Source organism: Neoarius graeffei, chromosome 5 (assembly GCF_027579695.1).
Source record: "Neoarius graeffei isolate fNeoGra1 chromosome 5, fNeoGra1.pri, whole genome shotgun sequence".
In the NCBI taxonomy this organism is placed as follows: Eukaryota; Metazoa; Chordata; class Actinopteri; order Siluriformes; family Ariidae; genus Neoarius; species Neoarius graeffei.
This window is the reverse complement of record NC_083573.1, coordinates 60,102,930-60,130,546: the sequence shown is the minus strand read 5'-3', so window position 1 is coordinate 60,130,546 and position 27,617 is coordinate 60,102,930. Positions and strand designations below refer to the sequence as shown.

Genomic DNA, 27,617 nt, shown 5'->3' with positions numbered 1-27,617 from the left:
GTATTTCTGACATTTTGTTTATGCACAAATGGATTTTGAATTAAAATGATGATACCTATAGGATACATTTCTTATTCATGTTTCAAACGCTACAATCAAAATGCAAGTCAAGGGTTGATCATTAATGATCGCTTGATGTTAATGTCACCTTGTTCACTGCCTGAATTAAGACTACAAGCTCGCACACTTGGCCAATTCGTTTGTAGTACTGGTACCTGCTGGTGAGTAATGGCTAGCAGTGAATGTGCCTGATAGATATTCATCCAAAAAGATCTTCTTTTTGAAACAGTAACTGTAACATTCATTATTAGCATCACTGTAAAGAATTAGAGTGGCGCGTTTGCTGTCTGTGATGTACATATGCAGGATCCTAGCACTGTATACTCTAGCATCTTTTCCTTATCTGTTTTTTTTTCCCTAGTGTCCTCTCCTGATGAACTTGCTGTAGTTGGTAAGTGCACAAGTTGGCTTTAAATAATGAGCAAAAGCATTTCTTCTGTCACTTTAAGTCAAGCCCAGTTTCATCCCATTTAAAGAATGCACTGTGTCATTCTGTATCCTCATTCTCTGTAAGGTGCTGATACTCGAGTTAGATTAACATTCCTTAATGAGGAGATGGAGCTCAAGTTGCCTTTTGGTTCCCACACACGTCTTTTCCTCAGTGAAGTCAACAGAGCCTGGTGTGGTAAGACTTTACCTTCTTCTTATCATCAGCCATCTTTGGATAGACTGGACAGCCTTTTAATTTAAACAGTTCCCAGCTCCTTGGTAAAAGCAGTCTCAGCATTTTTTCCAGAATGCAGATGGTATTATTAGAATAAGAACTGTATTCGAAAGGTAGTGCAGGTAGCTTTGCTAATTCACGCTTAGGTTACTGTCATTGGGGCGTTTCATGTATTCTCCCTACGGTATGTCCATGTGGGTTTCATGCATGTTCTCCGGTTTCCTCCCATCTCCGAAAAACATGCTGGTGAGTGTATTGGCTGTTCTAAATTATCCCTAGGTGTGAACTAGAGTGTGTGTGTGCATGCACGCTAGTGTCCCATCCAGGGTTTATTCCTAGAGCACACCTGGTGTTCCCCAGCTTAGGCTCCAAAATCACTACGACCCTGACTAGATCCCAAGTGATTACTGAATATGAAGATCAAGTGAATGAATGAATGAGAACTGTGTTACTGAAAGTATGTCAAGGCAAGAGAAGCTTCAATTTTACTTGGTTTAAAGTTTAGTATCTACTGAGACTCACATACTATTTGTGCTTTATTGTGTGCTGTGGGTCAAGCTACGTACTGTATTCTAATTTGTTATACCACGGTCCTGGAGACATAGTATATTATCCTACTGTATAAGTGATTTGGGACTGGATAAAGTTAAATTGATTTACATGTACAGGTAAGTTTTGAAATTTACCAGACTGTAAAACTGTGTTTTCAAGGAATCCTTAGTCAGGATGATGTCTGAAATAAAATATTGATTTTAATTATACATTTATATTGATGTTATTACTTTTCTTAAACCTTTCCCATCCCAAAATAGTAGGTAGGATTCTGCTTTATAAGGCTTTCAGTTTGAGTGTGCTAATTCAGTATGTTAGTTCAGTCTTGTTTGTAATGCTGAAAACTCGCAATGAACCTTGAATGGTATTTGAATAAAAATATTAATTTAAAAAATAAAATAATTAAAAAATGAAAACAGTTAGGTCAAGTGAGGCATGAGTTTTATCTGCGACATTTTTTTCTTGGTTAATGTTCAAAGCCTGTCTGATTATGAATCTTAAAAGGAAATGCTTACTCTCAGTCAGCAGCTGAATTTAGCACACACATGCCCGAGATTAAAGATGGGGTGAAACACTGTGGGTGGAAGAGAACATGAGTGAGGAGTTTTTCTTTTCGTTTGATGGTTTATAACTACAACATGTAAATACTGAGTTATCATAAATGATAAATGTAAAGAACTTCAAGCTGCATTTTTTGTTTTGTTTTGATATTTCCATTTGCAGTAGTCCAGATTAACTGAATGCTCAATATATAATAAGTTATTTGTAGTCAAAGAGGAAATGATGGTGGGTTGTTGTTTTTTTCTGGCATTAACTTGACAAGGGTGTGGGACATTTGTTTTGTTACTGATATCTCACTGATATCCCCAGCAAATTTTCATTGCCAGGAAAAATGTAAGCAAGTTAGGAAGTAGTGCTGCAGTCTGTCTTTGTGGTTGAACTGAAATACCAGGAAGCATACGTGTACACATTTTCTAGAAAAGGAAGTTCATATATCTTTGTGCATAAGAAAAAGAGAACAAATGAAAAAATGTAAGTGATGTTCTTAAATTGTTCATTAGATTGAGTTACATAATTTGGTTAGAATAAAATGATTGAATTGTTTTCATGTTTGAAATGCATAAAAGTCAGCACTCTTAGATTCTGACAGCTTTTAAAATTTCAGACACTTATGCTTACAGCATCACCTTTTCAAAGACAATCACATTCAACCCCACATTGAAACGGCAGTTTAAGTGTTAAATTAATGAGATGAAGAATATTCTAGATCTTTTAAGTGGTTTTGTTAAGGGGATTAAGCAGTGAATTAACTCGTATTCATAATTCGCTTCTTCTTTTTTGCTATAGCTTCTGTGGTAATCTACCACGGCTTGCAAAATTGTGTAGTAGTGTGTGGTAATGGTGAGTAGGGCCGACACAGTGGTATAGTGGTTAGTACTGTTGCCTCACAGCAAGAAGGTTCTGGGTTCAAGTCCAGTGGCCGACTGGGGCCTTTCTGTGTGGAGTTTACATGTTCTTCCCATGTCTGCGTGGGTTTCCTCCAGGTGCTGGTTTCCCCCACAGTTCAAAGACATGCAGTTAGGTTAAATGGCTATTCTAAATTGATCAAGCTTGGAGAGGGATGGGCTCTGCCAAGTTTAAATGCCCTAGATACACCAATGATGGACTGTTAAAATGTCATCAGTGGTGCCCCTACGGCCCTTGCTGGAAGAATGAAGAAGAATAGTTCTAAACATTGGGGGGTTTATGGTGAAACAATGAGAATTAACAAAGTGGTTGCACCACAATTCTGATAATCACAATCTGGTAGGGTAAAAGGCAGCCAAGCTGCATGTTTTGGTTAAAGGAGATACGTAGAACTTTTATTTTTAAATACATTTCTGAGTGGATAGTATCTCCATACTTGACTCTTGTATGCTGCATAAATGGGAATTTAAAAATATATATTTTTGAGAGTTCAAATTGACCGCAAAGTTGGCATTCGAGCTGCCCTGTTGAGCCAGCCAGCCATGAGTGCATGACATCACAGCGGTAACCGGTTTTAAGGCCGAGGCGTTTGACAGCTATATAAATAAAATTTTATGGTGAAAGTAAGAAATACCGTTACCGACTTGCTCAACTAAGACTGATTTGACTTCACTGATTGTGGGTTGACTCTCAGTAAAACGGGATAGGTGTTATAACTTATGCAACATACATGTACATGCATGCATTTTCACTGATAAAACATAAAAGGCTAATTAAATAATCACATGAACTGAGACAATCACATTCTGAAGCAAATTAAATAATCTTATATCGGTAACTTAAACACACAATACAAGTTACATGTATTAATCTAAATGCAGGTAAACAACGTGTTGTTTTTGTTGTTTTATATCCAAATGAGAGTCGGAGCTTACCCGTCTGTGTTCTCGCTTCTTGAAGGCTGATCTTGTGGCCAACTGTTTTGAAACAATCTGACTTTCAGTTGTTCGTTCAGTTCTCCGTTCATTCGCTTCTTCCACGTAAGGGCAAGATATTGCTGCATATCCAGCGCAGAAATCAAACGGCTGGTCCACTCATTCTCCATTTTCTCCATACTGAGTACTCCGCCATTACTGCTCGGCTCAGGTAATCACTAAAACCCGGGATGGGACGTCACCGGTTTTAGCAACAACCACAGGGAGGTCACTGCCCAAGTAATATGTCACGTTCCATTCTGTCCCAGGTTTTACCAACAACCTTCGGCTCACATTCCAGGAGAACTGGTGCAACTGAGCTTACTTTCCTTTTTAAAAAAAAAATTTAAATAAAATAAATACTTTCCTTTTCTTGTAGTTTTATTTAATTGTTGGTACTGCACCCTCTTTCAATACAGGCTTATAGCCCACGCTCCTCAACAGATCCGAGGTTTCGTATGAGTCTTCAGTAAAATGTGCAGAGCAGAGGAGAGACTACTCTGTAGCCGCCCAATGTGCCTGTGAACTTCTCGCAAAACGCACCCAAATCTTTGCAGTTTGAACATTCTTGGGCCATGAATGCAGCATAAATCCACCTTCTGTCATGTTGCTGCACTGGCCAGCAACACATCTACGTGGCATGGTGATAAATTAGCTCAAAATGGAGGATCGGAGTTGCAGTCAGCTCTGTGTTTTAGTATAGCGAAAATGGCGATGAGACCGATAGACTTCCTGCTGTGACGTTACAGACGTCAAGGTTGTTCACTCACACCGCTACCTATATGAATCACTTTAATAGTAAAAATGACTATATTAGATTTATTGTTGACGTTTAAAACTATTCCTGTGCCATTCTTGAGGTCTCAAGGCATTTATAAACGAAAGTGAGGCCATGGTTCTGCGTATCTCCTTTAAGTAACTAATTTCAATAATACTCATTGTTTACATTTGAACAGTTTCTGACAGTATTTTTCATGTTTTTATGAGATTTCATTAAGTTATAAACAATAAAAAAGCAACAAAGTTAATCTGATCTCGTAAGGCTTCACCAGCAAAACTCATAACCCTAAATAGTTAGTAAGGGGTTCACCACAGCATTAAAATGAGAGGACAATAAAGCCAGAAATACAATGCAATATATTTACTATGCAGAAAAGTAGGCTTTAAGGAATGTGTTTACATAAAAATGGCATTTTTGCCATGCCATTATTCAACTATTTTTTTTTAAAATAATGTTCTTGAATGTTTATACTGTTTGTCTTAGTTTATTTGGAAATTATATTACTGAATACCTCCAACATTCAGGACTCCTTTAACTGCAAATGTATCTGCAACCATTTTGAGTAGTTTTTGAGGTTGTATGTCAGAGACATTATTCCTTTTATACAACAGCAATTTGCGAACAATTAGTTTTTCTTTTCTCTTTTTTTTTAATTCATTGGCAGCATGCATGTTAACTGTTCTGGGCGGCACGGTGGTGTAGTGGTTAGCACTGTCACCTCACAGCAAGAAGGTTCTGAGTTCAAGCCCAGCAGCCGACGAGGGCCTTTCTGTGTGGAGTTTGCATGTTCTCCCCATGTCTGTGCGGGTTTCCTCCGGGTGCTCCAGTTTCCCCCACAGTCCAAAGACATGCGGTTAAGGTTAACATGGGGCGGCCTTGGGCTGAAGTGCCCTTGAGCAAGGCACCTAACCCCCAACTGCTCCCCGGGCACTGTAGCATAGCTGCCCCTGCTCTGGGTATGTGTGTGTGCTCATTGCTCACTTGTGTGTGTGCATGTATGTGTTTACTGCTTCAGATGGGTTAAATGCAGAGGAGGAATTTCACTGTGTTTGAGTGTGCATGTGACAAATAAAGGCTTCTTCTTCTTCTTCTTCTTTATAGCTATATTTAATGTTATGGAATGTCTGCAAGACTTGAGAGGAATTTTCACTTTCCTGTTTGTAATACAACAAGCAGCGTTTTTTTTTTTTTTTTGTCTCATACACTACAAGAGGTAAAAAAGAGATGCTGTGAGGGAATAACCGTATTTAGCATAAATACGCAGGTGATTTATAGGAAATCACACATGCTGGCTTGAACCATTTCTTGATAATCACCTCGAGCAACTCAGCAAAATGGTGGCCAATCACTTTGTCACCGTACGTGAGGAAGAATTAGAAATTATGAAAGAAAATGCTATTCCTAAAAGCACTAAAGATGCTACAAAGTTTGGTCTAAAACTATTCAAAGGTAAGGTGAAATTGTGATTGTGTGATTGAAATTGTGATTTTATTTTATCTATTTCAAAACAAAGAATTTTATGTAACTCGACACAGATAAGTGACACAAGTCTGCGTGCATACTGCAAGTCTGTACCATGCTGTTATTACATTCGCATGCCACTTTTTAAGTTTTAAATAAATAATTTTTTAAATAATCACCTGTGTATTTATACTAAAACAATTATCCACCTCAGGCTCAGTGAAATACTCACTTCGTCTTCGACAAATAATTGTTAAATAGATTCTATAACATAAGCGATAACAGGAACTAATTTACATTTTATTTACATCCTAATTTACATGCTTTCCTTCATTATGTAACACCACATTTTTATCCATTTATGATTAGGCTTAGAATATGTGGACTGCCCACTGTAAAAGTCCCTGTGCATGAGCTGTTATCAAAGTGAAACATGATCGAATGAACGTATTAATATAAACCCATCTTTTATGTTAGTCATAAACATTCAGAACAAAATTAATCAACGCCTTCTGATTCAAGAATTCACTTATGCTATGGTATCAATATTGTAATCAATACATAATGTAGGTTAAAATAAAAGTTATTTCACTGTCATTCAGATGTGAAATCATAGTTCACAGGACATGTATGCTGCTGAAAATTCGAGCAGGCTCCAATGTAAAACACCTTCCCAAGTCCCAGCTCTTGTCATGCTGTGCTTTCATACTGTAGCAGTACACTGTCACACAGTTCATCTTGAAAGTAGATTGTGTATACCTGTATTTTTCATTTCCTTTTTTCATTCTCTTTATTTTTAGATGCCTGTGAGCAGTACCCAGAAGCTCCAAAGTTTGCCTGGCTTACTAAGTACCAGAAAAACTCCAAACAGCCTGGATCACTAACACCCAATGCAACACAGAAGATTAAAAAAAGAGGTAAGTGATATTAATACTCTCTCTTACCAGAGCTTGTCCACGTGTTTTACTCATTCTGTTTGATATTAATGTTCATGTTTGTATACTATACATAAACATTTTACAGAGTTTTCCAGGCATTGGTAATGATACACAATGTTAGATTAGATTAGATAAAACTTTATTGATCCCTTTGGGAGGGTTCCCTCAGGGAAATTAAGATTCTAGCAGCATCATTACAGATAAACAGAGAAAAGAAATAGAGGAAAACTTCTAGATAAAATAAATTAAGTATTTACATATACAAATATAAAAAGAATAAGATATGGGGAAGAGGGGGAGGGGGAGGAGGAAAAGGGGGGCGGCAGGAGAGATATTGCACTTTATATTGCACATTATATTGCACATTGTCTGGTATTGCTTATTGTTAGGCTAGGCTACTGCTCAGGGACGTCACTAGGTTTGAGAGACAGGGGTAGCTTAGCACCCAGAGGAGAAAAGGTATTGTGCACGCGCAGCGCGCACCGAACATTTTTCAGAGCACCTACTAAGGCTGTCAATCAATTAATTATTTCAAGAGCATCACACCTTGGGGACACACTTCCCACCATTTCTATTCTATTTTAAAATTGCTTTCATCATTTAATTGCTTGCTGAAGCAACTTCACCAGCTAAACTACAAAAATGTGAAAAAAACAATGGTAGGTGTCATGCATTCCTGCGCAAACTGAAGAGGGCAAGTGCTTCACAAATCATCATGTAAACATTCTACAGAAGACTCAATATAGCCTAGGTAAAGTTAAGCAAATGCAAACCACTGACATCAAATTACAATCTCACCGTGTGTGTCTGCAAATGAAAGCATAGAATTCTGACTCTCTGCAAACCCAACTCAATGGAAGCCCGCACCGCGCCTGCTGCAGAATGCCCGCGTCGTTTTTTAAGTCCTACTAGCCTACCACTCGACGTGACGCTTGACACAGAGCCAATGAGGAGGAATCATAACGATATTAATAATATTGCATTAAGCAATAAATAAGCAAGCAGAAACTGTTGTTCGGATTAACTTGCGTTCTTGATGGCTCATGTTCAGTGCTTTACTGCCTTTGTTTTTTTTGGGAAAAAAAATAAAAATATAAATAATTTAAAAAAGGGCAAAAAATATAGGGTGGCTTTGCCATAAGATAGGGTGGCTGGAGTTACCATAAAATGGGTCTGGCGACGTCTATGCTACTGCTCCTTCCCGTCCTCTGTCCTCCTGTTACCCCTCCTCCCCCCCAGTGTTCTCAGATAGCTATTATGCTTCCTCATAGTGCAAACATCATATAAATGTTTATATCGAGTTATAGGTTGAGAGTGACTACACTGAAGTGTAACGTGGCAGCATTTTTAACAACAGTAGTTTTAACAGTACTCATGCTGAATATTGAAGGGAAGTGAAGTCAAAGCTTTAGCTGATACATATAAAAGGCCGTGCTGATATTGTCATTTTATTGTTATTTGGGATATTTGATAAGTTTGTTTGTATTAAATGAGGGATTTTAAAATAACCAGTTATGCATTCAGAAATGAAGATGTAGACCTGAGTTTTTAAGTTGTGTTTTGGAAGCCATCAGTAACCAAAGATTTAAAGGTAGACCGCCTTTCAGATTTTTCAAGTGTAGGTCATAAAAATAATTTTCCCTGACACCCAATTATTTTTGTTTAGTGGACCGAAAGCTTCTGAATTCGAATCACAGACTTCCAATTTTATTAGTTATTTTTTCCATGTGGCCCTAAATTCTCCACTATTTTTGCTTGCTTCAAAGTGCTTATTCAAAGTGTTTGTCATATCCACAGTTAGAACATGTCCACTTGCACAATGAAATTCTTAGTTTGCTGTCCACCATGAATGCCAATTACAAATAAATAAATAGGCGGAAGAAGTAAAATGCATTATAGTGCAAAAATAAAAGCAAAGAACGCAAAAAGCAACAAAAACAAAACACCCAGTATAGAAAAAAATAAAGGTAAATGTAGTGCAAAATAGGTAGTGTAATACAAAAATAAGGCAATGATCTGATGTAGCAGCAGAAAGGCAGTAATGTGCGAATGTGCAAACAATGTAACCGGTCAAGGAAACAGCAGCAAAATGGCAGTAATGTGCAAATATGTGCAAACAATTTAACCAGATGTAAACAGTCAAGGAACGGCAGCAAAAAGGGCATTAATATGCAAACAGATGTAAACAGTCAAGGACAGTTTACAGGGAGGTAGTCCATGGTTGTAGACTCCTGTCAGCTGTTCAGGAGTCTGATGGTAGTGGGAAAGAAAGAGTTCTTTAGTCTAACAGTTTTACATTTCACACTTCTGTACCTGACCCAATTCAAGATACTACGTCATGTATCACGTGGTAGGGTTCCCTGTTCGCGCAAGGTATTGTGGGATACAAATTTGAAACGGGAGAGAAACATAGAGGATGTGAGTGTGTGAATGAAATGTGAAAGACCAACTACAGTAACGGAAAGTGAGAAGAAAAGATGTTATGTTGCAAAGGAAAGGAAATGCAGGACCAAACTAATAAATATTGGCGGTCAGTGAGCACCTCGGTGTGATCAGCTGTCTGTTTAGCGACAGAATGATGTGATTGTCAGTGCACGGTCAAGGCAAACTTATGCATGCACACACAGACTTTCTCTGTCTGCACATTATTTGCTCGGGAAGCCTCTCAAATTAAATAACCTCCCAGCCACAGAATGGCCTGATATTTTGTGAGATATTACAGAAATAAACATATCACAATGATGAAATTTCAGAGGGAACTAAATTTCGCCAATTTTATGAAATCGAAAGGCTGTCTTGCTTTAACTGTAGTAAATAGTTAGGATATTAAACACATTTTACGTAAGGCTAAATGCTGATAGTAATGTGTGCAGAGTTTTTGTAAAAGACTGTTTTGAGGACCTGTAAAAGACTAGAGAACCACATGCTAGAACCACAAAATCTTACAACCCCAATTCCAAAAAAGTGAGATAATCTGCAAATCATGGAAACTATATTTCTTTGAAAATAGTACAAAGACAACATATCAAATGTTGAAACTGAGAAATTTTATTGTTTTTTGAAAAAATATATGCTCATGTTGAATTTGATATCAGCAACAAGTTTCAAAAAAGTTGGGACAGGGGCAACAAAAGACTGAAAAAGTTGCATAATGGTAAAAAAAAAATAATTTGGTTAATTGGCAACAGGTCAGTAAAATGATTGGGTATAAAAAGAGCATCCCAGAGAGGCGGAGTCTCTCAGAAGTAAAGATGGGGCGGGGTTCACCGCTCTGTGAAAGACTGCATGGGCAAACAGTGCAACAATTTAAGAATAACGTTCCTCAATGTAAAACCACAAAGAATTTGTGGATCACATCATCTATGGTCCATAATATCATTAAAAGATTCAGAGAATCTGGAGAAATCTCTGTATACAAGAGACAAGGCTGAAAACTGACACTGGATGCCTGTGATCTTCAGGCCCTCAGGAGACACTGCATTAAAAGCAGACACGTGTCTGTAGTGGAAATCACTGTATGGGGTCAGGAACACTTCAGAAAACCATCGTCTGTGAAAACACTTCATTACTGCCTCCACAAATGCAAGTTAAAACCAGATATAAACAATATCCAGAAACCCCACCCCCTTCTCTGGGCCCGAGCTCTTTTATGATGGACTGAGGCGAAGTGGAAAACTGTTCCGAGGTCTGACAAATCAAAAGTAGAAATTATTTTTAGAAATCACAGACACCATGTCCTCCAGGCTAAAGAGGAGAGGGACCATCCGGCTTGTTATCAGTGCACAGTTCAAAAGCAGCATCTGTGATGGTATGAGGGTGCATTAGTGCACATGACATGGGTAGCTTGTACATCTGGGAAGGCTTCATTAATGCTGAATAATATATACACGTTTCAGAGCAATATGCTGCCATCCAGACTAAATCTTTTTCAGGGAAGGCCTTCCTTCTTTCAGCAAGATAACGACAAACCGCTTTCTGCACATATTACAACTGCATTGCTCTGTAGTAAAAGAGTCCGGGTGCTAAACTGGCCTGCTGCAGTCCAGACCTGTCTCCCAGTTAAAACATTTGGCGCATTATAGAATAGAATAGAATAGAATAGAATAGAATAATCTTTATTGTCATTGTACCGGGAGATACAACGGTACAATGACAATAAAGATTATTCTATTCTATTCTATTCTATTCTATTCTATAATGCGCCAAATGTTTTAACTGGGAGACAGGTCTGGACTGCAGCAGGCCAGTTTAGCACCCGGACTCTTTTACTACAGAGCCATGCAGTTGTAATATGTGCAGAAAGCGGTTTGTCGTTATCTTGCTGAAAGAAGGAAGGCCTTCCCTGAAAAAGATTTAGTCTGGATGGCAGCATATTGCTCTGAAACGTGTATATATTATTCAGCATTAATGAAGCCTTCCCAGATGTACAAGCTACCCATGTCATGTGCACTAATGCACCCTCATACCATCACAGATGCTGCTTTTGAACTGTGCACTGATAACAAGCTGGATGGTCCCTCTCCTCTTTAGCCTGGAGGACATGGTGTCTGTGATTTCTAAAAATAATTTCTACTTTTGATTTATGAAGTGCAAAATACAACAAAGGAGACCCCGAACTGTTGAGCAGCTGAAACTGTATATCAGAAAAGAACGGGACAACATTTCTCTTTCAGATCTACAGCAATTGGTCTCCTCAGTTCCCAAACGTTTACAGAGTGTTGTTAAAAGTAGAGGTGATGCAACACAGTGGTAAACACGCCCCTGTCCCAACTTTTCTGAAATGTGTTGCTAACATCAAATTCAAAATGAGCATGTATTTTTCAAAAAACAATAACATTTCTCAGTTTCAACATTTGATATGTTGTCTTTGTACTATTTTCAATGAACTATAGGGTTTTCATGATTTGCAAATTATCGTATTCTGTTTTTATTTACAGTTTACACAGCGTCCCAACATTTTTGGAATTGGGGTTGTACAAATTGAGGTAAGGTGAAAAGAGAAGTAATATGTAAGCATCATATGTGATGGCATCATTGCAGCTGATTATTGTCTAGCTCCATTCCATCTTATTAAACAACATTTCAGGCAGAGACAGACAAGACTATGTGTTTAAAGGATGTTATGTGAGGCTCATAGTGTGAGTGACCTCATTCTGTGATGTCAGACATGTGGTATGTCTCTTGACTATGCTAACTGTGCATAGTAAACCTTGAGGCTGTTACTGAGTCAAAAATAGTTGCCATGTTTGTTTTTAATTTACATTACAGTTAGGCTTTTAGCATTTCCTGTTAATCTTACCAGACCACCTGAGGTTCTTTTTGTTTGTTTGTTTGTTTGTTTGTTTGTTTGTTTTTTAAAGAAAGACGGTGCTCGTTCTTTGACCATTTGCCAAACTTCCCATACAAAACCAGACCAGTATGTCTGCATACCACATTGTAGTATCTTATGTCTTTCTACTCTGAATGAACAATGGCTTCCACTTGGTATCTGTGGTATCAGCATGATCTGAGTGACCTTGGTACAAGTAAATTCCTTTAACAATATAAAGAAATAAATGAAAATTAATTTAATTTTAAAAATATAAATTTAAAGAAAAATAGCTAATTTTATTTAGGTAATTATTTGTTATCGTGTGTGTGTGTGTGTGTGTGTGTGTGTGTGTGTGTATTTGGAGGTTATAGTAGATGATAACTGATCTAACTGTGGTATGTACAGTAGTATGTTTAACATTATGAATGTTTATAAGATGCCTATGTATATAAATCGGCAGGTTTGCATCAATAATGATCAGGATGATTATTTTGAACATAACAGACTATTTTTTGCAAATGTATAATAGATAAGTGCCATTTCTGTTTGGTTTACGCTGGCTTTACACTGTATGTTTTTTGATCATATTTTGCCATCACATTGTAAAAGAATTCTTCGGTTGTGAATTGAGGTCAGCGGTCTTAAATCACACAATATGTTGTACTCTCCCAAGGCTGATTTAGTGCCATTGCAACCAAAGACAGCCAACAACCAAGTTCTAGCAGTGCCAGATTTTATTTTATTTTTTTATTAAAATCTCAGTGTGACTGCTGCAGTGACATTATCTAAAAGACATCAGTAGAACAGTATCGGATGATGCAGCCTCACAAGACAGCTACAAGTACTGTCGTGGCAATAGAGAAACAGAGTTGGAGAGTGGGGAATTTTGGTTTTTGCTTAATAAATTAAACATTTAAATTGGAATAGTCAGGCTTTATACAAGCAAAATATGCATCTCTGCTACAAAAGAACACTTGAACTAACTTTCTAGCACCTGTAATGTACAATTCTTTACACTGTAAAACATTTCAGCCTTGTTTAGTTATGTCCACTTACAGTACTTTATCTCTTCAACTCAATGAGCTCTGAAAAGAGTTTTAATTTGAACTAATCTGTGCAAGTTTTCAAAGGTTAGACTTGAATTACTGTACTTAGTTGTCTTGACTAATTGAGACTTTTTCTGAGTTGAAACAAAGATAATCGTCAAATTGAGTTAACTTGCAAAATCTTCACACACAAGTTTTCTTTCTTGGTATCCCATTTTGTGAATAAAATGTTTCAAATATTTTGTTGTTTTTATTTTATATGAGAGGGAATTCACTTGTCATTGTTTATGAAAGGCAGGTTAGTTGCAACACCACACAACGACTAAGTAAATTCTGGTGTGTTTCATGCGACAGTACCACCTAGAGGACACGTGCATCTCATGTACAAGTATAAATACATGGAGTGTGTCCTTGCTGCTTTTGTTGGAGCATTTAATCCTGGACACCCAACACGCTGAACCAGTGGAAGGGGAAAGATGATGTAGCCTGCAGGATAAGGCAGGGTGGGTGGAGCGAAATGTCATGAACTTACCATATAAGAACCATTACATCTCACTCCACCCACATCCCTGCCCCACCCCATCCCACAGGCTACAGCGACGAGTTCAATACATCACCCTGCTTAAGTGGTAATGCCATACCACCGGCATAGATTCTCCTCATATGTATAAATCGGTGCTATGTTGTAGGTACAAAGATGGTGATGAATGTAATATAAGATTGGATTCTGTAATTTACACACATAGCTCAGTAACCAAAATAAACTTGTGATGCAAAAAAAATACTTATAAGCCATGAAAACACTCTTTGACACAGAATTCTTGAGAACACAAGCGAATCATTCTGAATCTTCTCTGCAAGCCATTGCTTATAAATGTGGTAATAAGACCAGAAGTATACACTGCTGGGCGGCATGGTGGTGTAGTGGTTAGCAATGTCACTTCAGAGCAAGAAGGTTCTGGATTCAAGCCCAATGGCCGATGGGAGCCTTTCTGTGTGGAGTTTGTATGTTCTCCCTGTGTCTGTTTCCTCCGGGTGCTCCAGTTTCCCCCACAGTCCAAAGACATGCAGGTTAGGCTAATTGGTGGCTCTACGTTGATCGTAGGTGTGAATGTGAGTGTGAATGGCTGTTTGTCTCTGTATCAGCCCTGTGATGACCTGGCGAGTTGTCCAGGGTGTACCCCGCCTCTCACCCATAGCCAGGTGGGATAGGCTCCAGCTTACCCACGACCCTGCACAGGATAAACAGTTAAGGATAATGGATGGAGTACACACTGCTTAATCATGTGTAATATCTCATCTCATTATCTCTAGCCGCTTTATCCTTCTACAGGGTCGCAGGCAAGCTGGAGCCTATCCCAGCTGACTATGGGCGAAAGGCGGGGTACACCCTGGACAAGTCGCCAGGTCATCACAGGGCTGATACAGAGACACAGACAACCATTCACACTCACATTCACACCTATGGTCAATTTAGAGTCACCAGTTAACCTAACCTGCATGTCTTTGGACTGTGGGGGAAACCGGAGCACCCGGAGGAAACCCACGCGGACACGGGGAGAACATGCAAACTCCGCACAGAAAGGCCCTCGCCGGCCATGGGGCTCGAACCCAGGACCTTCTTGCTGTGAGGCGACAGCGCTAACCACTACACCACCGTGCTGCCCATGTGTAATATCATTTTTTAAAATGTTACATTTTGCCCCAGGTGGTTGACAAAATACGGACAAGTCACAGGCTACAGATTCATGGAAATATAAAAAAAAAAGGATACAAAATATGGAGTGGTTATGGATTTTAACACAGATGCATCATGGATACTAGTAATTCATGGATTGGTCACGGACGTTTCAGTATATTGTGAACCGATTACAGATTTCATATGGGTGATGTACTATGGATGATTAATTTTATGGACATTGCTACAAGTCTACAGAAGAATGACAAAAATTTGTCACAAAGATTGTCTCCACAGTGATGTTATCTGTTGATGGTAGCTACATGAGGGAGGTAGAAGCGCCAGATAAAGTCGAGCCAATACGAATAATCGGCAGCCGAGTCTTTCGATAAGAGATGTGGAACATCTAATAATATACAGAGAACACAACTCTGAAATGCCATTTTTGCCAAAAGGGGGTGAAGTTTACATATTTCACCCAAACACTGCATTTGTATGTTTAGTTTATTAATTTACTATTTAATTTTAACTATTTATATTTGATGAAAAATATCACATATCGGGTGGCACGGTGGTGTAGTGGTTAGCGCTGTCGCCTCACAGCAAGAGGGTTCTGGGTTCAAGCCCAGCGGCCGACGAGGACCTTTCTGTGCGGAGTTTGCATGTTCTCCCGTGTCCGCGTGGGTTTCCTCCGGGTGCTCCAGTTTCCCCCACAGTCCAAAGACATGCAGGTTAGGTTAACTGGTGACTCTAAATTGACCGTAGGTGTGAATGTGAATGGTTGTCTGTGTCTATGTGTCAGCCCTGTGATGACCTGGCGACTTGTCCAGGGTGGGATAGGCTCCAGCTTGTCTGTGACCCTGTAGGACAGGATAAGTAAGTGGCTACAGATGATTGATGGATATCACATATCTGTGAACAAAAGATCTGTGCTTTGTGTGTGTGTGTATATATATATATATATATATATATATATATATTTGGACTGTGGGGGGAAACCAGAGCACCCGGAGGAAACCCACGGGGAGAGCATGCAAACTCCACACAGAAAGTCAAGTTTATTTGTATAGCGCTTTTAACAATAAACATTGTCACAAAGCAGCTTTACAGAATTTGGACGACTTAAAATATGAGCTAATTTTATCCCTAATCTATCCCCAATGAGCACGCCTGTGGCGACAGTGGCAAGGAAAAACTCCCTCAGACAACATGAGGAAGAAACCTTGAGAGGAACCAGACTCAAAAGGGAACCCATCCCCATTCGGGCAACAACAGACAACATGACTATAACATTAACAGTCCTAACGTAAAGTCAGCTTCGGTGATGCTATAAACCCCCCACCGACGGAAACCTGAGCGCAAAACCGTTCACGACAACCATAGTCCCAAAGTCAGCAAGTCAACTGCAGTCCCTAGCCACAAAAGCACCACTGCAAGAGTCCAGAGTGTCCTCCAGGCGCGACCCCCAACTGTCCACATGGGGCCCTCGTTGGCTGCTGGGCTTGAACCCAGGACCCTCTTGCTGTGAGGCGACAGTGCTAACCTCAACTCATCTCATTATCTCTAGTCGCTTTATAATGCTCTACAGGGTCGCAGGCAAGCTGGAGCCTATCCCAGCTGACTATGGGCGAAAGGCGGGGTACACCCTGGACAAGTCACCAGGTCATCACAGGGCTGACACATATAGACAGACAACCATTCACACCTACGGTCAATTTAGAGTCACCAGTTAACCTAAATGCCTTTGGACTGTGGGGGAAACCGGAGCACCTGGAGGAAACCCACGCGGACACAGGGAGAACATGCAAACTCTGCACAGAAAGGCCCTCGCCGGCCACGGGGCTCGAACCCGGACCTTCTTGCTGTGAGGCGACAGTGCTAACCACTACACCACCGTGCCGCCCCAGTGCTAACCTATATATTATCTCATCTCATCTCATTATCTCTAGCCGCTTTATCCTGTTCTACAGGGTCGCAGGCAAGCTGGAGCCTATCCCAGCTGACTACGGGCGAAAGGCACCCTGGACAAGTCGCCAGGTCATCACAGGGCCTATATATTATTATCATTTTCTGTGAATGCAAGCGAGATGAAGCTACGGAACTTTTTTGTCAGCAGGCTTCAACCCGCTCCCCTAAAGGAAACATGCAAATGGACAGAAAAATAATCCTGATTACTTCAAACTCTGAAGAATGAATGTCGAATGTAGTGATGGTCTTTCATCACAAGCCTATCTTCAGATGAATTCATTGTTTAATCACTTGGTATCACACAGTTTGTTCTACAGCTCAGAAGATTTTTTTATTATCTCGTACAGTGTGATCTCATCTCATCTATCTCTAGCCGCTTCATCCTGTTCTACAGGGTCGCAGGCAAGCTGGAGCCTATCCCAGCTGACTACGGGCGAAAGGCGGGGTACACCCTGGACAAGTCGCCAGGTCATCACAGGGCTGACACATAGACACAGACAACCATTCACACTCACATTCACACCTACGGTCAATTTAGAGTCACCAGTTAACCTAACCTGCATGTCTTTGGACTGTGGGGGAAACCGGAACACCCGGAGGAAACCCACGCAGACACGGGGAGAACATGCAAACTCCACACAGAAAGGCCCTCGCTGGCCACAGGGCTCGAACCCGGACCTTCTTGCTGTGAGGCGACAACGCTAACCACTACACCACCGTGCCGCCTACAGTGTGATAAATAACCGTAAAATACGGTTGTAATCCGATCGCAGAGTGTAAAACCCAGGCTTCTGTTTACAGCCTGGTTATAATGTGGCAGGGAAATCAGTTGCTCTGCTGGTCGACTGCTTTCGTCTGAATGCGCTTTCTGCTCACTCATGCCTCCGGTTTCTGATGTTCACACTGCATACTGGCTGACTGAGGCTTCAGCTGTTCTATGGCTGAAGCAGGGAGTGTGTTGTGGTTTTACCCTCTACAGAATGCCAGTGGGAATATAAGGAAATGTCTGATTCTGCCGGATACGTTGGTGAGGAAATGGGCTTAATGTTGCGTAATAACGAACTTATAAACCTTAAGACCATTGGGACGTTAGTGAGTCCAGGTCTGTTTACATGTTTTTGTTTTGTTTTCAGGCGGTGATCGTAGCCAGCGTATCGATTCATTTACTTCAGCATTAATTTAGTTCGTTACCCCGCTAACTAGCTTCTCGTATACAATGCTGATTCACAGCGAACGATGCTAAATGTTAAAACTAAGTTACTGTTGAGAATATAGCTAGTTCGAGCCTGTTTAGTGTTAGCGTATTATCTACAGAGCTAATCACACTGATTTCAGACCTAATTAGTGAGCCAGTAACATTAAGGGCATTAGCATAAACCCAGCGTTTATGCATTTTATGCTAGCACGTCTTGTCTGCAGAACAAGTACACTACCGTTCAAAAGTTTGGGGTCACCCAGACAATTTTGCGTTTTCCATGAAAAGTCACACTTTTATTTACCACCATAAGTTGTAAAATGAATAGAAAATATAGTCAAGACATTTTTCTGGCCATTTTGAGCATTTAATCGACCCCACAAATGCGATGCTCCAGAAACTCAATCTGCTCAAAGGAAGGTCAGTTTTATAGCTTCTCTAAAGAGCTCAACTGTTTTCAGCTGTGCTAACATGATTGTACAAGGGTTTTCTAATCATCCATTAGCCTTCTGAGGCAATGAGCAAACACATTGTACCATTAGAACACTGGAGTGAGAGTTGCTGGAAATGGGCCTCTATACACCTATGGAGATATTGCACCAAAAACCACACATTTGCAGCTAGAATAGTCATTTACCACATTAGCACTGTATAGAGTGGATTTCTGATTAGTTTAAAGTGATCTTCATTGAAAAGAACAGTGCTTTTCTTTCAAAAATAAGGACATTTCAAAGTGACCCCAAACTTTTGAACGGTAGTGTACATGAAAATTTTTGCTGTAAATAACACCTCTGTGCACTGGTTTGACTTCTCACATATATCATGTAACATGCCCTCGAACTGAGGGCTAGAACAGTGTGTGTAGTGTAACTAGTGGTGAACTTTGCCTTGTAGGTGATTCTCTGTAATACTCATGCCATGTCCTTTATTTCCTTTGCTGCTGGAATTCCAGTAGGTCTCACCACTATATTTTGCATGTCAGCTGATTGTAATCGACGTACATGTTGATGTTATTTTGCCTCTGAGTAAGTAGTAATGTTACATGTTCAGCAGTTTTGTATTGGAGATCCTTGTTTTGGGTTCTCCCACCTTCCTCCATCATCATCATGTCTTGTCATGCCAGTGCTGCAGCCAGTTCAGGGCTTCTTGGTTAGCTTCATAAAGGTCTTGATTGGTGACATTTGGATCCAGTTTGCACTCACGGAGAATGTGTCCCATAGTTTGGTTAGGATGACCACATCGACACTCGGCTGAGTTCACCCGTCCCCATTTCAGTAGGTTGTCTTTAGTTCTACCTACTCCGCTCCTGGCTCTGTTCAGGGCAACCTATTCCCTTCTGGGCAGGTGAGTACCATGAGGTAAGGACTCTGAAGAGCTTCATTTGGTGGTAGAGTGTCGGAAGCTTTCCAACGGTCTAGTCGGTATTTAGCAGAGTCCTTAGGGTTTAGATTCTGTACAACCATGAAGCTCTTTCTGGACTTGAGTCGTCTTCTTATATCTTGGTAATGGTGTAGAGGATGTCTTGGGTCTTGCTCTTGTAAAAACTTCTGGGTTCTGGAGTGAGCTTCTTGTCAGATGGAAGGTGGTGCAATACCTGCTAGCCGGTATAGTGCTGATAGGGGTGTAGGTTTCAGCACTCCTGTTATGATACGGCAAGAGGTATTAAGTTCAGCATCCACTTTTCCAGCATTGCATGACCTTTCCCATACTGGAGAGCAGTATTCTGCTGTAGAGTAGCATGACGCCAGAGCAGTAGATCGCAAGGTGTTGGTGTCAGCTCCCCAGTTGAGAGTTGTTAGGTTATTGAGGAGATTGTTTCTAGAAGCGATCTTCTTCTTGAGTTTTCTTACATGCTCTCTGTAAGATAGAGTTCTGTCTAAGGTTACTCCAAGGTAAACCGGGAATTTGTCATTGACCAGTTTCTTACCATTCCAAGCGATATTCATCTGTCGTTGGGCTTGATGGTTGTTCAGATGGAAGGCGCAGACTTGAGTCTTGCCAGGGTTTGCATTTAAGAAGTTGGTTTCATAGCCCATGTTTACATTAGACCGTATCAGCGGATCATCAGATTAACGTTTTTAAAATGATTAGTGTGCACACAGCAACACCAATACACGATTTGCGTGCACACAGCAATACCAGTACACGGATACGCTCGGCTCCGCAGGCATCCTGCGCTCCAAATCACTCCGCCCTGAACAGCGAGTGCCCTCTGGAGGGTGCGCACTCCGGCCTTGCGCAGCTCACAGAGCACGCGAGTGAAGTGAACAAGCTGTGATTCGGGACTGAGCCGCTGTGTGTGTGATCCCAGCGCATATCACTTACCACTTGCAAGTGGAAGGATGGCAAGCCTAAAGACAATCATAACTACACAATGGGCAGTATTTGCATCAGTATTTGCAGTATTTTCATACTTTTATACTCTTTAATGAAAGGTGATACAAGGCGGAAGTCCGCGCCGTTTTTCAGCAGTCGTGTCACATGACCAACGCCAGCGAATCAGGAAGGTGGATGTCACAGTGACGTTGTCCAATGAGACGCCAGCTAGAGCTCAGCACAGTGTATCCGCGTATTCTGAATGTTTACACAGCACCGGAGCTGACACGATCTGGATTGAATACGTGGACCCTGGCGGATTCCTGTTTCCCGGCATTTCCAGGCGGTTTAATGTAAACGGACAGTGCATCCGCGAAGAAAACGAGACAGATACGGTCTAATGTAAACGTAGCCTTAGTTGGTTTCATAGAAAGACTATTTAGGGCAGTCGTAAGTCTTTGCTCAATGACATCGAACGACTTGTGTTGGGTGGCGAGTCCTAGGTCATCAGCGTATATAAACTGTCGAATATTTTTGAAATGGGGAAGATCGTTAGTGTAGATGTTAAACAGGGTTGGTGCAAGCACCGAACCTTGAGGGAGACCATTTGTCTGTGAGCGCCAACGGCTCCTTTTCCCATCCATCTCAACGAAGAACCGTTGGTTTCCAAGTAATGACTTGATTACCCTAACGATGCTGGAGTTCCGGACCATTTTAACCAGTTTTAGTAAGAGCAGTCTGTGATTGGCAGTGTCATAGGCAACGTGCTTACTGCAATAGCTAGGGGTGGTAAAAGGATAAACCCTCAGCCCCAAAGATGTCAAGGCTGAAGATTACCACCTTCCTCCAAAGTGAAGCTAGTAAAGCTGCTGAGAATCCAGAGGAAGTCATGCAACAAAAAATTCAGACTGTAGTGTAACATTATTGAAGTGAATGCTATTAAGCTACATTTTAAAAGTGGAATTTGTTGCACTTCATGAATTAACAATATGATTATGCCATCCCAGTTTTATGGTTACTACTGGCTGTGTGATGTAGACCAGTAGTTCTTAAAGTGCATATCACAGGTAAATTCAGGCCCAAGATCAATGTAATTCTCCTATTTTACACTAAACTTTGGTCAAATATCTGTCACATTTTGCATTTTGTGCAATATTTTTTTTACCTTGTGCAATACCAGAAAAATTCAGTTGAAATCAAGCAATTTGAGGCGAATTGGTCCGCCTCTGAAAAAACTTGGCATTTGGATTTCCTGGCAAACATTGATTTTCGTGACGTTGCGTGCGGGATGCCTCCCTCTGAATCCTACGTCAGCGCTGGTTTGTTTATGAGAAAACGACCTGGTGGTTTTCTGCAAATTTCTTCAACGTTATCATGTAATTATTAAAATGGTTAACAGATGTATCGTAGGAGGGTGTAGCAACACCAATCATGATGGGATTAGTACTCATCGTTTTCCAAAAGACCGGACAATGAGAGAGAAATGGGAGCGCTTAAGGCCAATTTATGCTGACAACCCAGTCCTCGCAGACGGCGCCGCAGACAGTGTCTGCGTAGCCCCCCCACCTTCGCAGACGCTCTGCGCGCACCTCCCAAAAATTGTGACCACCGCAGACAGCGCCGCAGACAAGAGGGCTCTGATTGGTCCACTCTACATCCGCTGTACATGCACTTCCGCTTCCCTACTTTCCCGGTTTGGTTTGTTTTCATGACCGGCATTTTTAAAAACACGAGCGAAGATGGAGCAGCATGAAGAGCGGTTGATTGAGGAAGTACGGACATCTATACGACTCCAGTTCTAGTCATTATAAAAAAAAAAGTTCTAGTCATTATAAGTAACCGGAGGATAAACACTCCACTAACCACACCCACCAACTACTCCTAGCGACTTCGCGCCCCCTTGCGTTGTGCCGGTGAATAACATCGCGCACGCCTATTATCCCCGCTCAACAATAAATTACAACTGTCTGCGAAAAGCTATCTGCGAAACCCTTGTCGCACGAGCATGCAGAGGCCTTTAGTCTACACAGGCTGTGCACTGAAACCGTGCAAAGCTCGTGCAGCCTGCTGGCGCTTCCGCAGGTGACGTCACGAATCTGGCTCCAGACTCTCTTGGGATTTTTCCAGACGCGCTTTTATTTTTTTCTGCTGTCGACAGATGGCCTTGTGCAAAATTACCCTTCTGGATGAGTGTGTAAAGGGACATACTTTCATATAAAAAAAAAAACGAAATTGGTCCAGAATATGCACTTTAAAGTATGTAACTAGTGCAGTAGGTTTTGTTCAGAGATTAATGAAGCATAGCCAGGAGGGTCCATGAACAAATTGTATTTATTATTCAGTAAGTAGTCTATTTGACTCATCACTTAAATTAAATTGACTTCATGCTAACTTTTTAATAATAATTTAAAAAAAACATGTAGGCCTATAAATAATGACAGCTTGGCTCCAGTAAATAGCTGGAATATTACTGTACACATTTGAAGAAAGCCTAATATTTGAATAGTTGGCCAGGAGGGTCTATGAACAAATTGTATTCATAATTCAGTAAGTAGTTTATTTGACTCATCACTTAAATGAAATTGGTTTCATGCTAACTTTAATAATAACAAAAAATATATAAATGTAGGCCTATAAATAATGACAGCTTGGCTCCAATAAAAAGCTGGAATATTACTGTACACATTTGAAGAAAGCCTAATATTTGAATAGTTTGTATAGTCAGTGTTTACTGAGGGGGGCATGATTTTATTATAATTATTGTTACTTTTGAATATCTAAAGGAGCTTGTGGCTGCAAAATTTTGCGCGAACCCCTGCTTTAGACACTGCTGGACTGATGTGCTTCCCAGTTAGACTGAATATTGTGTCTAATCAGTGATAATTCCCTGTGCTTCCAATAGACAGATCCCACACACCTCAGAGAGAGAACAAACACGCCGGTCCCAGCACTGAGACGATCGGAGGAGAGGGTCTCCATGAGAGGTGGGCACATTGAAATAATGAGTTCTAACTACAAGTGCAATTGTGTGTTTCGTGCAAATATCTATGGCTAGTTAAGAAGTTCTTGTACAGGCACAGACCAGCCATAACACTATGTATGCAGGGCCATAACTACCATTGAGGACACCGAGGTCATGTCCTCGGCATTTTTTTCCCACGGTATTTTTTTTTTCACTCAGAAATGTGAAATTAATATATGATGAAAATCGTTCTGACTTTGATCGGTGGAAAATTCTAAATTCAGCTTGCATCCCCCTGTTCTCATTTGTTTGTCTAAAAATAAAGTCCACATAATCATTTTTAAACGAAGCTGAAATATCCGACATTGGAAACATTTCATATTAGGCAGCCTCACGATAGCCAGCTAAGCACCACGGGATATACAAGAGTTGAGAAGTGTTCTCATCAAGGTCCGACTCCGCAGCCAGTCAGTTTGTCAATTAGTCGTGGAATCTGAAAATTGACATAAGATGAAGAAGTCTACTACACTAAAACAAACCAAACTCAGCTTTGGAAAGTCAACAAGTGAGAGAAAAAGAAAGAGGGAAGAAGGCGAGTTAATTTTGCCAGTCACTGACAGTTATGTGCTTATGATCATTAACTGTGCAATTTTAATTAGCATTTCAAGCAACAACAGTCGAAGCCACTTAGCTAGATAGGATTTTCGTTTTCCAGGCGGCACAAACTCTTTTATTCTCTCTCGTCTCGATTTGATTTGGTGCGTTTCAGATCAGAAAAGGCTGGGCAGTCGTGACCTGTTGTTTATGAAGTTATTGGGTACTGACGAGACTTGAGCTATTTTGCTAACTTACCAGACTATAGGCTAACGTGAACCCAAGACACTATTGTTTTGATCATTGGTTGTATTTTCGAACGGAAATGAAAACGGGTAGCAAACTTATTATGTTCACATTTTATTTACAACATGATGCACCACCTCTGACTGCTTTCTGTCAATCATGAACAGCCCAGCCGCGTTCACAGCTCCTCCTCCAATCACCAGCTGGAGATGAGCCTCCTCTCGGGAAGTCTTGTCCCGCCCCTCTTATTGACTCCCATCTCCAGTGAGGCTCAGTCTCCGAATGGAGCATTTTAGTCGGTTTTGTCCAATAACCGTCTAGTATTTTGCTATTGAAAAGGGCATATATTTTTTTTAAAAAGCAATTGAAGTCCATTCAGGCTCGGCTAGATTGCGTTGTCACTCTCACTCACTCATTCTCACTCACACCAACTCACTCACTCACACTCTCATTCTCACTCACTCACACTCTCTCTCTCTCTCTCTCTCTCTCTCTCTCTCTCTCTCTCTCTCACACTCCATCACTCACTCAAACACTCACTCACTCACGCACACACACAAAATACTTTTGTGATCGTGCAGTTTTGAAATTGTTAAAATAAACATGTTCACCTACATGTTCATCTTGTTGGGCTTGTGATTTTGACTCGTTTCCAAAATGTATGAAAAGTCACCATATTAGGACTTTTTTTTTTTTTTTGGCAAATAAGATGTATCGCAGTGTTTGACCTCGGTATTTGAAAAATCCTGGTTACGGCCCTGTATGTATGTGTTTGATAAGGAAAAATGTGCTGCTAAGAAAATAATCAGTGACCTGGTGGTGTGATGTGACCCAAAGCAAAGTTGATTATTTTTAACATCTTTGTCCCTCCCAAAGTGTTTTATTCTTGTTATACCATATCAATGTGCCAGTGATGAATTTTCTATTAATTAAAGAGTGACACATTGTACTTTTATCTAATTATAGTTATTGAGTGTTGTTTAATGTCCACAGACAAGTTTCCACTTTTATAACAGCGATAAATAATCATTCTCTCACCAGACATTAATGAGACAAAAAAAGCTTATCATTTCACAAATAAACAAGAAAGTGCTCTTTCCTGAAGACTCTCCTATAGCAGAAAGCTCTGACACTGGAGACTCCTTCAGTAAATGTGTCCTTACAGAAAACTGTAGAAAGGTAATGTATTAGAACAAGTACATTACTATAAGCCTGTGATTTGCCTTGCAGCCAAAACTGTTATGATACAAAAAAAGCTTATTCATCACCTTCAGAATCCAATCAACCAATCAGACTTGAGTATTCAACAAACTGTGTAATAAACCACAATGTCAGTTATTCAGAATACTTAATTGCCACAAAGTAGATCAAAATCTTAAAATACTGTTACATTGTGGGCAGTCCATGTTGAAATTCAGATACTCATAGAAACATTACATATACATGATCTAAAAATAAAGCTACTTTTTGGACTACTGTGACATAGTACACTGCTTGGCCAAAAAAAAAATTCTTGGCCCGCCTTTAGCTTTGATTCTGGCTGCACATTTTCTGTGGCATTGTTTCAGCAACCTTATACAACATCACAACGTTTATTTCCATCCAGAGTTACATTAATTTTTCTAAGAGATCTTGTTTTGATGACAATGCCTGTAATGACAGGAGAGTCGAACCACTCCATAAAGTCTCCAGCATATCCCAAAGACTTACAATGTGGTTAAGGCCAGGACTATCTGATGGCCAATTCATGTGTAAAATGATTCCTCATGCTTCCTGAACCACTTTTCACAATTTGAACCCTAATTTTAGGCCCATGCCATCATGGAAGAAAAAAAATCCATTGATGTGATAACCTGGTCATTCAGTACATTCAGGTTGTCAGCTGACTTCATTTTATTGCCCCATAACATTGCTGAGCCTCGACTTGGCCAATTGAAGCAATCCCAGATTATAACACTGCCTCCAGAGGCTTGTACAGTGGTCGCTGTGCATGATGGGTGCATTGTTTCATGTACTTCCCTTTTTATCCTGATGCACCCATTGCTCTGAAATAGAGTAAATCTGGACTCATCAGACCATATGACCTTTTTTCATTGATCCAGAGTCCAATCTTTATGCTCCATAGCAAATTCAAGCCTTTTCTTCCAATCAGCCTCACTAACAAGTGGTGTTCTTATGGCCACACAGCTGTTTAGTCCCAATCCCTTGAGTTCTCATCACACCGTGAGTGTGGAAATGCTCTTACTTTCATGATTAAATATAGCTGTGAGTTCTACTGTTGGTTTTTAATGATTTGACTTCAAGTGTTTGTGATCTCCAATCACAGTCATTCAAGATTTTTTTTTTCTCCTGACCGCATTTCTTCCGCAAAGTTGACAGTTCCTCACCATCGTTCTAGGTTTTAATAATGGGTTGGTCAGTTCTTAACCCAATTCCAGTCATTTCAGCAATCTCCTTAGTTGTTTTCTTTGCTTGATGCACCACAGTAATTTGACTCTTTTGAAACACAGTAACAGCTTTTCCATAACTATGTGCTGTATCTTCCAACATGTTTGTTTAAGAAATGAGAAGCTACTCACTGCATCAGTTAGGGTTTAAAAAATTGTTGCCAGCTGAAACATGTTAATCACTGCAGTACTTATCCAATCAAAGGCTCTTAATACGTAGAACCTGTATTTTTAAATACATTTCTGAGTGAATAGTATCTCCATCCTTGACTCTTGTATGCTGCATGAATGGGAATAAAAATATATATTTTTGAGAGTTAACCTCGACCGCAAAGTTGGCATTCGAGCTGCCCCGCTGAGCCAGCCAGCCATGAGTGCGTGACATCACAGCAGTAACCGGTTTTAAGGCCGAGGCCTTTGACAGCTATAGACCAAAGTCATATAAATAAAAATTTATGGTGAAAGTAAGAAATACCGTTACCGACTTGCTCAACTAAGACTGATTTGACTTCACTGGTTGTGGGTTGACTCTCATTAAAACAGGATAGGTGTTATAACTTATGCAACATGCATGCATTTTCACTGATAAATCATAAAAGGCTAATTAAATAAGCAGATGAACTGAGACAATCACATTCTGAAGTAAATTAAATAATCTTATACCGGTAACTTAAATACACAATACAAGTTACATATATTAATCTAAATGCAGATAAATAACGTGTTTTATATCCAAATGAGAGTCGGAGCTTACCCGTCTGTGTTCTCGCTTCTTGAAGGCCAATCTTGTGGCCGATTGTTTTGAAACAATCTGACTTTCAGTTGTTCGTTCAGTTTTCCGTTCATTCGCTTCTTCTACATAAGGGCGAGATGGAAGCAGTATCCAGTGCAGAAATCAGACGGCTGGTCCACTCATTCTCCATTTTCTCCATACTGAGTACTCCGCCATTACTGCGC

At 40.3% G+C, this 27,617-nt stretch overlaps 1 protein-coding gene across 7 annotated transcripts in view; it reads left to right on the top strand.

Annotated features, from left to right (window-relative positions):
- Positions 1 to 27,617, top strand: part of inpp5b (inositol polyphosphate-5-phosphatase B) — a 67,615-nt gene that overhangs the window by 6,677 nt on the left and 33,321 nt on the right. For 5 of the 7 annotated variants that reach the window (XM_060922166.1, XM_060922169.1, XM_060922170.1 and 2 more), the window contains 4 exons: positions 422 to 451; positions 575 to 685; positions 6,760 to 6,876; positions 23,314 to 23,395. In XM_060922166.1, coding sequence (XP_060778149.1) covers positions 422 to 451; positions 575 to 685; positions 6,760 to 6,876; positions 23,314 to 23,395 — 340 coding nt within the window. Of the gene's footprint in view, positions 1 to 421; positions 452 to 574; positions 686 to 2,283; positions 2,309 to 6,759; positions 6,877 to 17,790; positions 17,928 to 23,313; positions 23,396 to 27,617 lie in introns of those variants that run through there. The other 2 variants (XM_060922171.1, XM_060922172.1) reach the window with 2 other exon arrangements.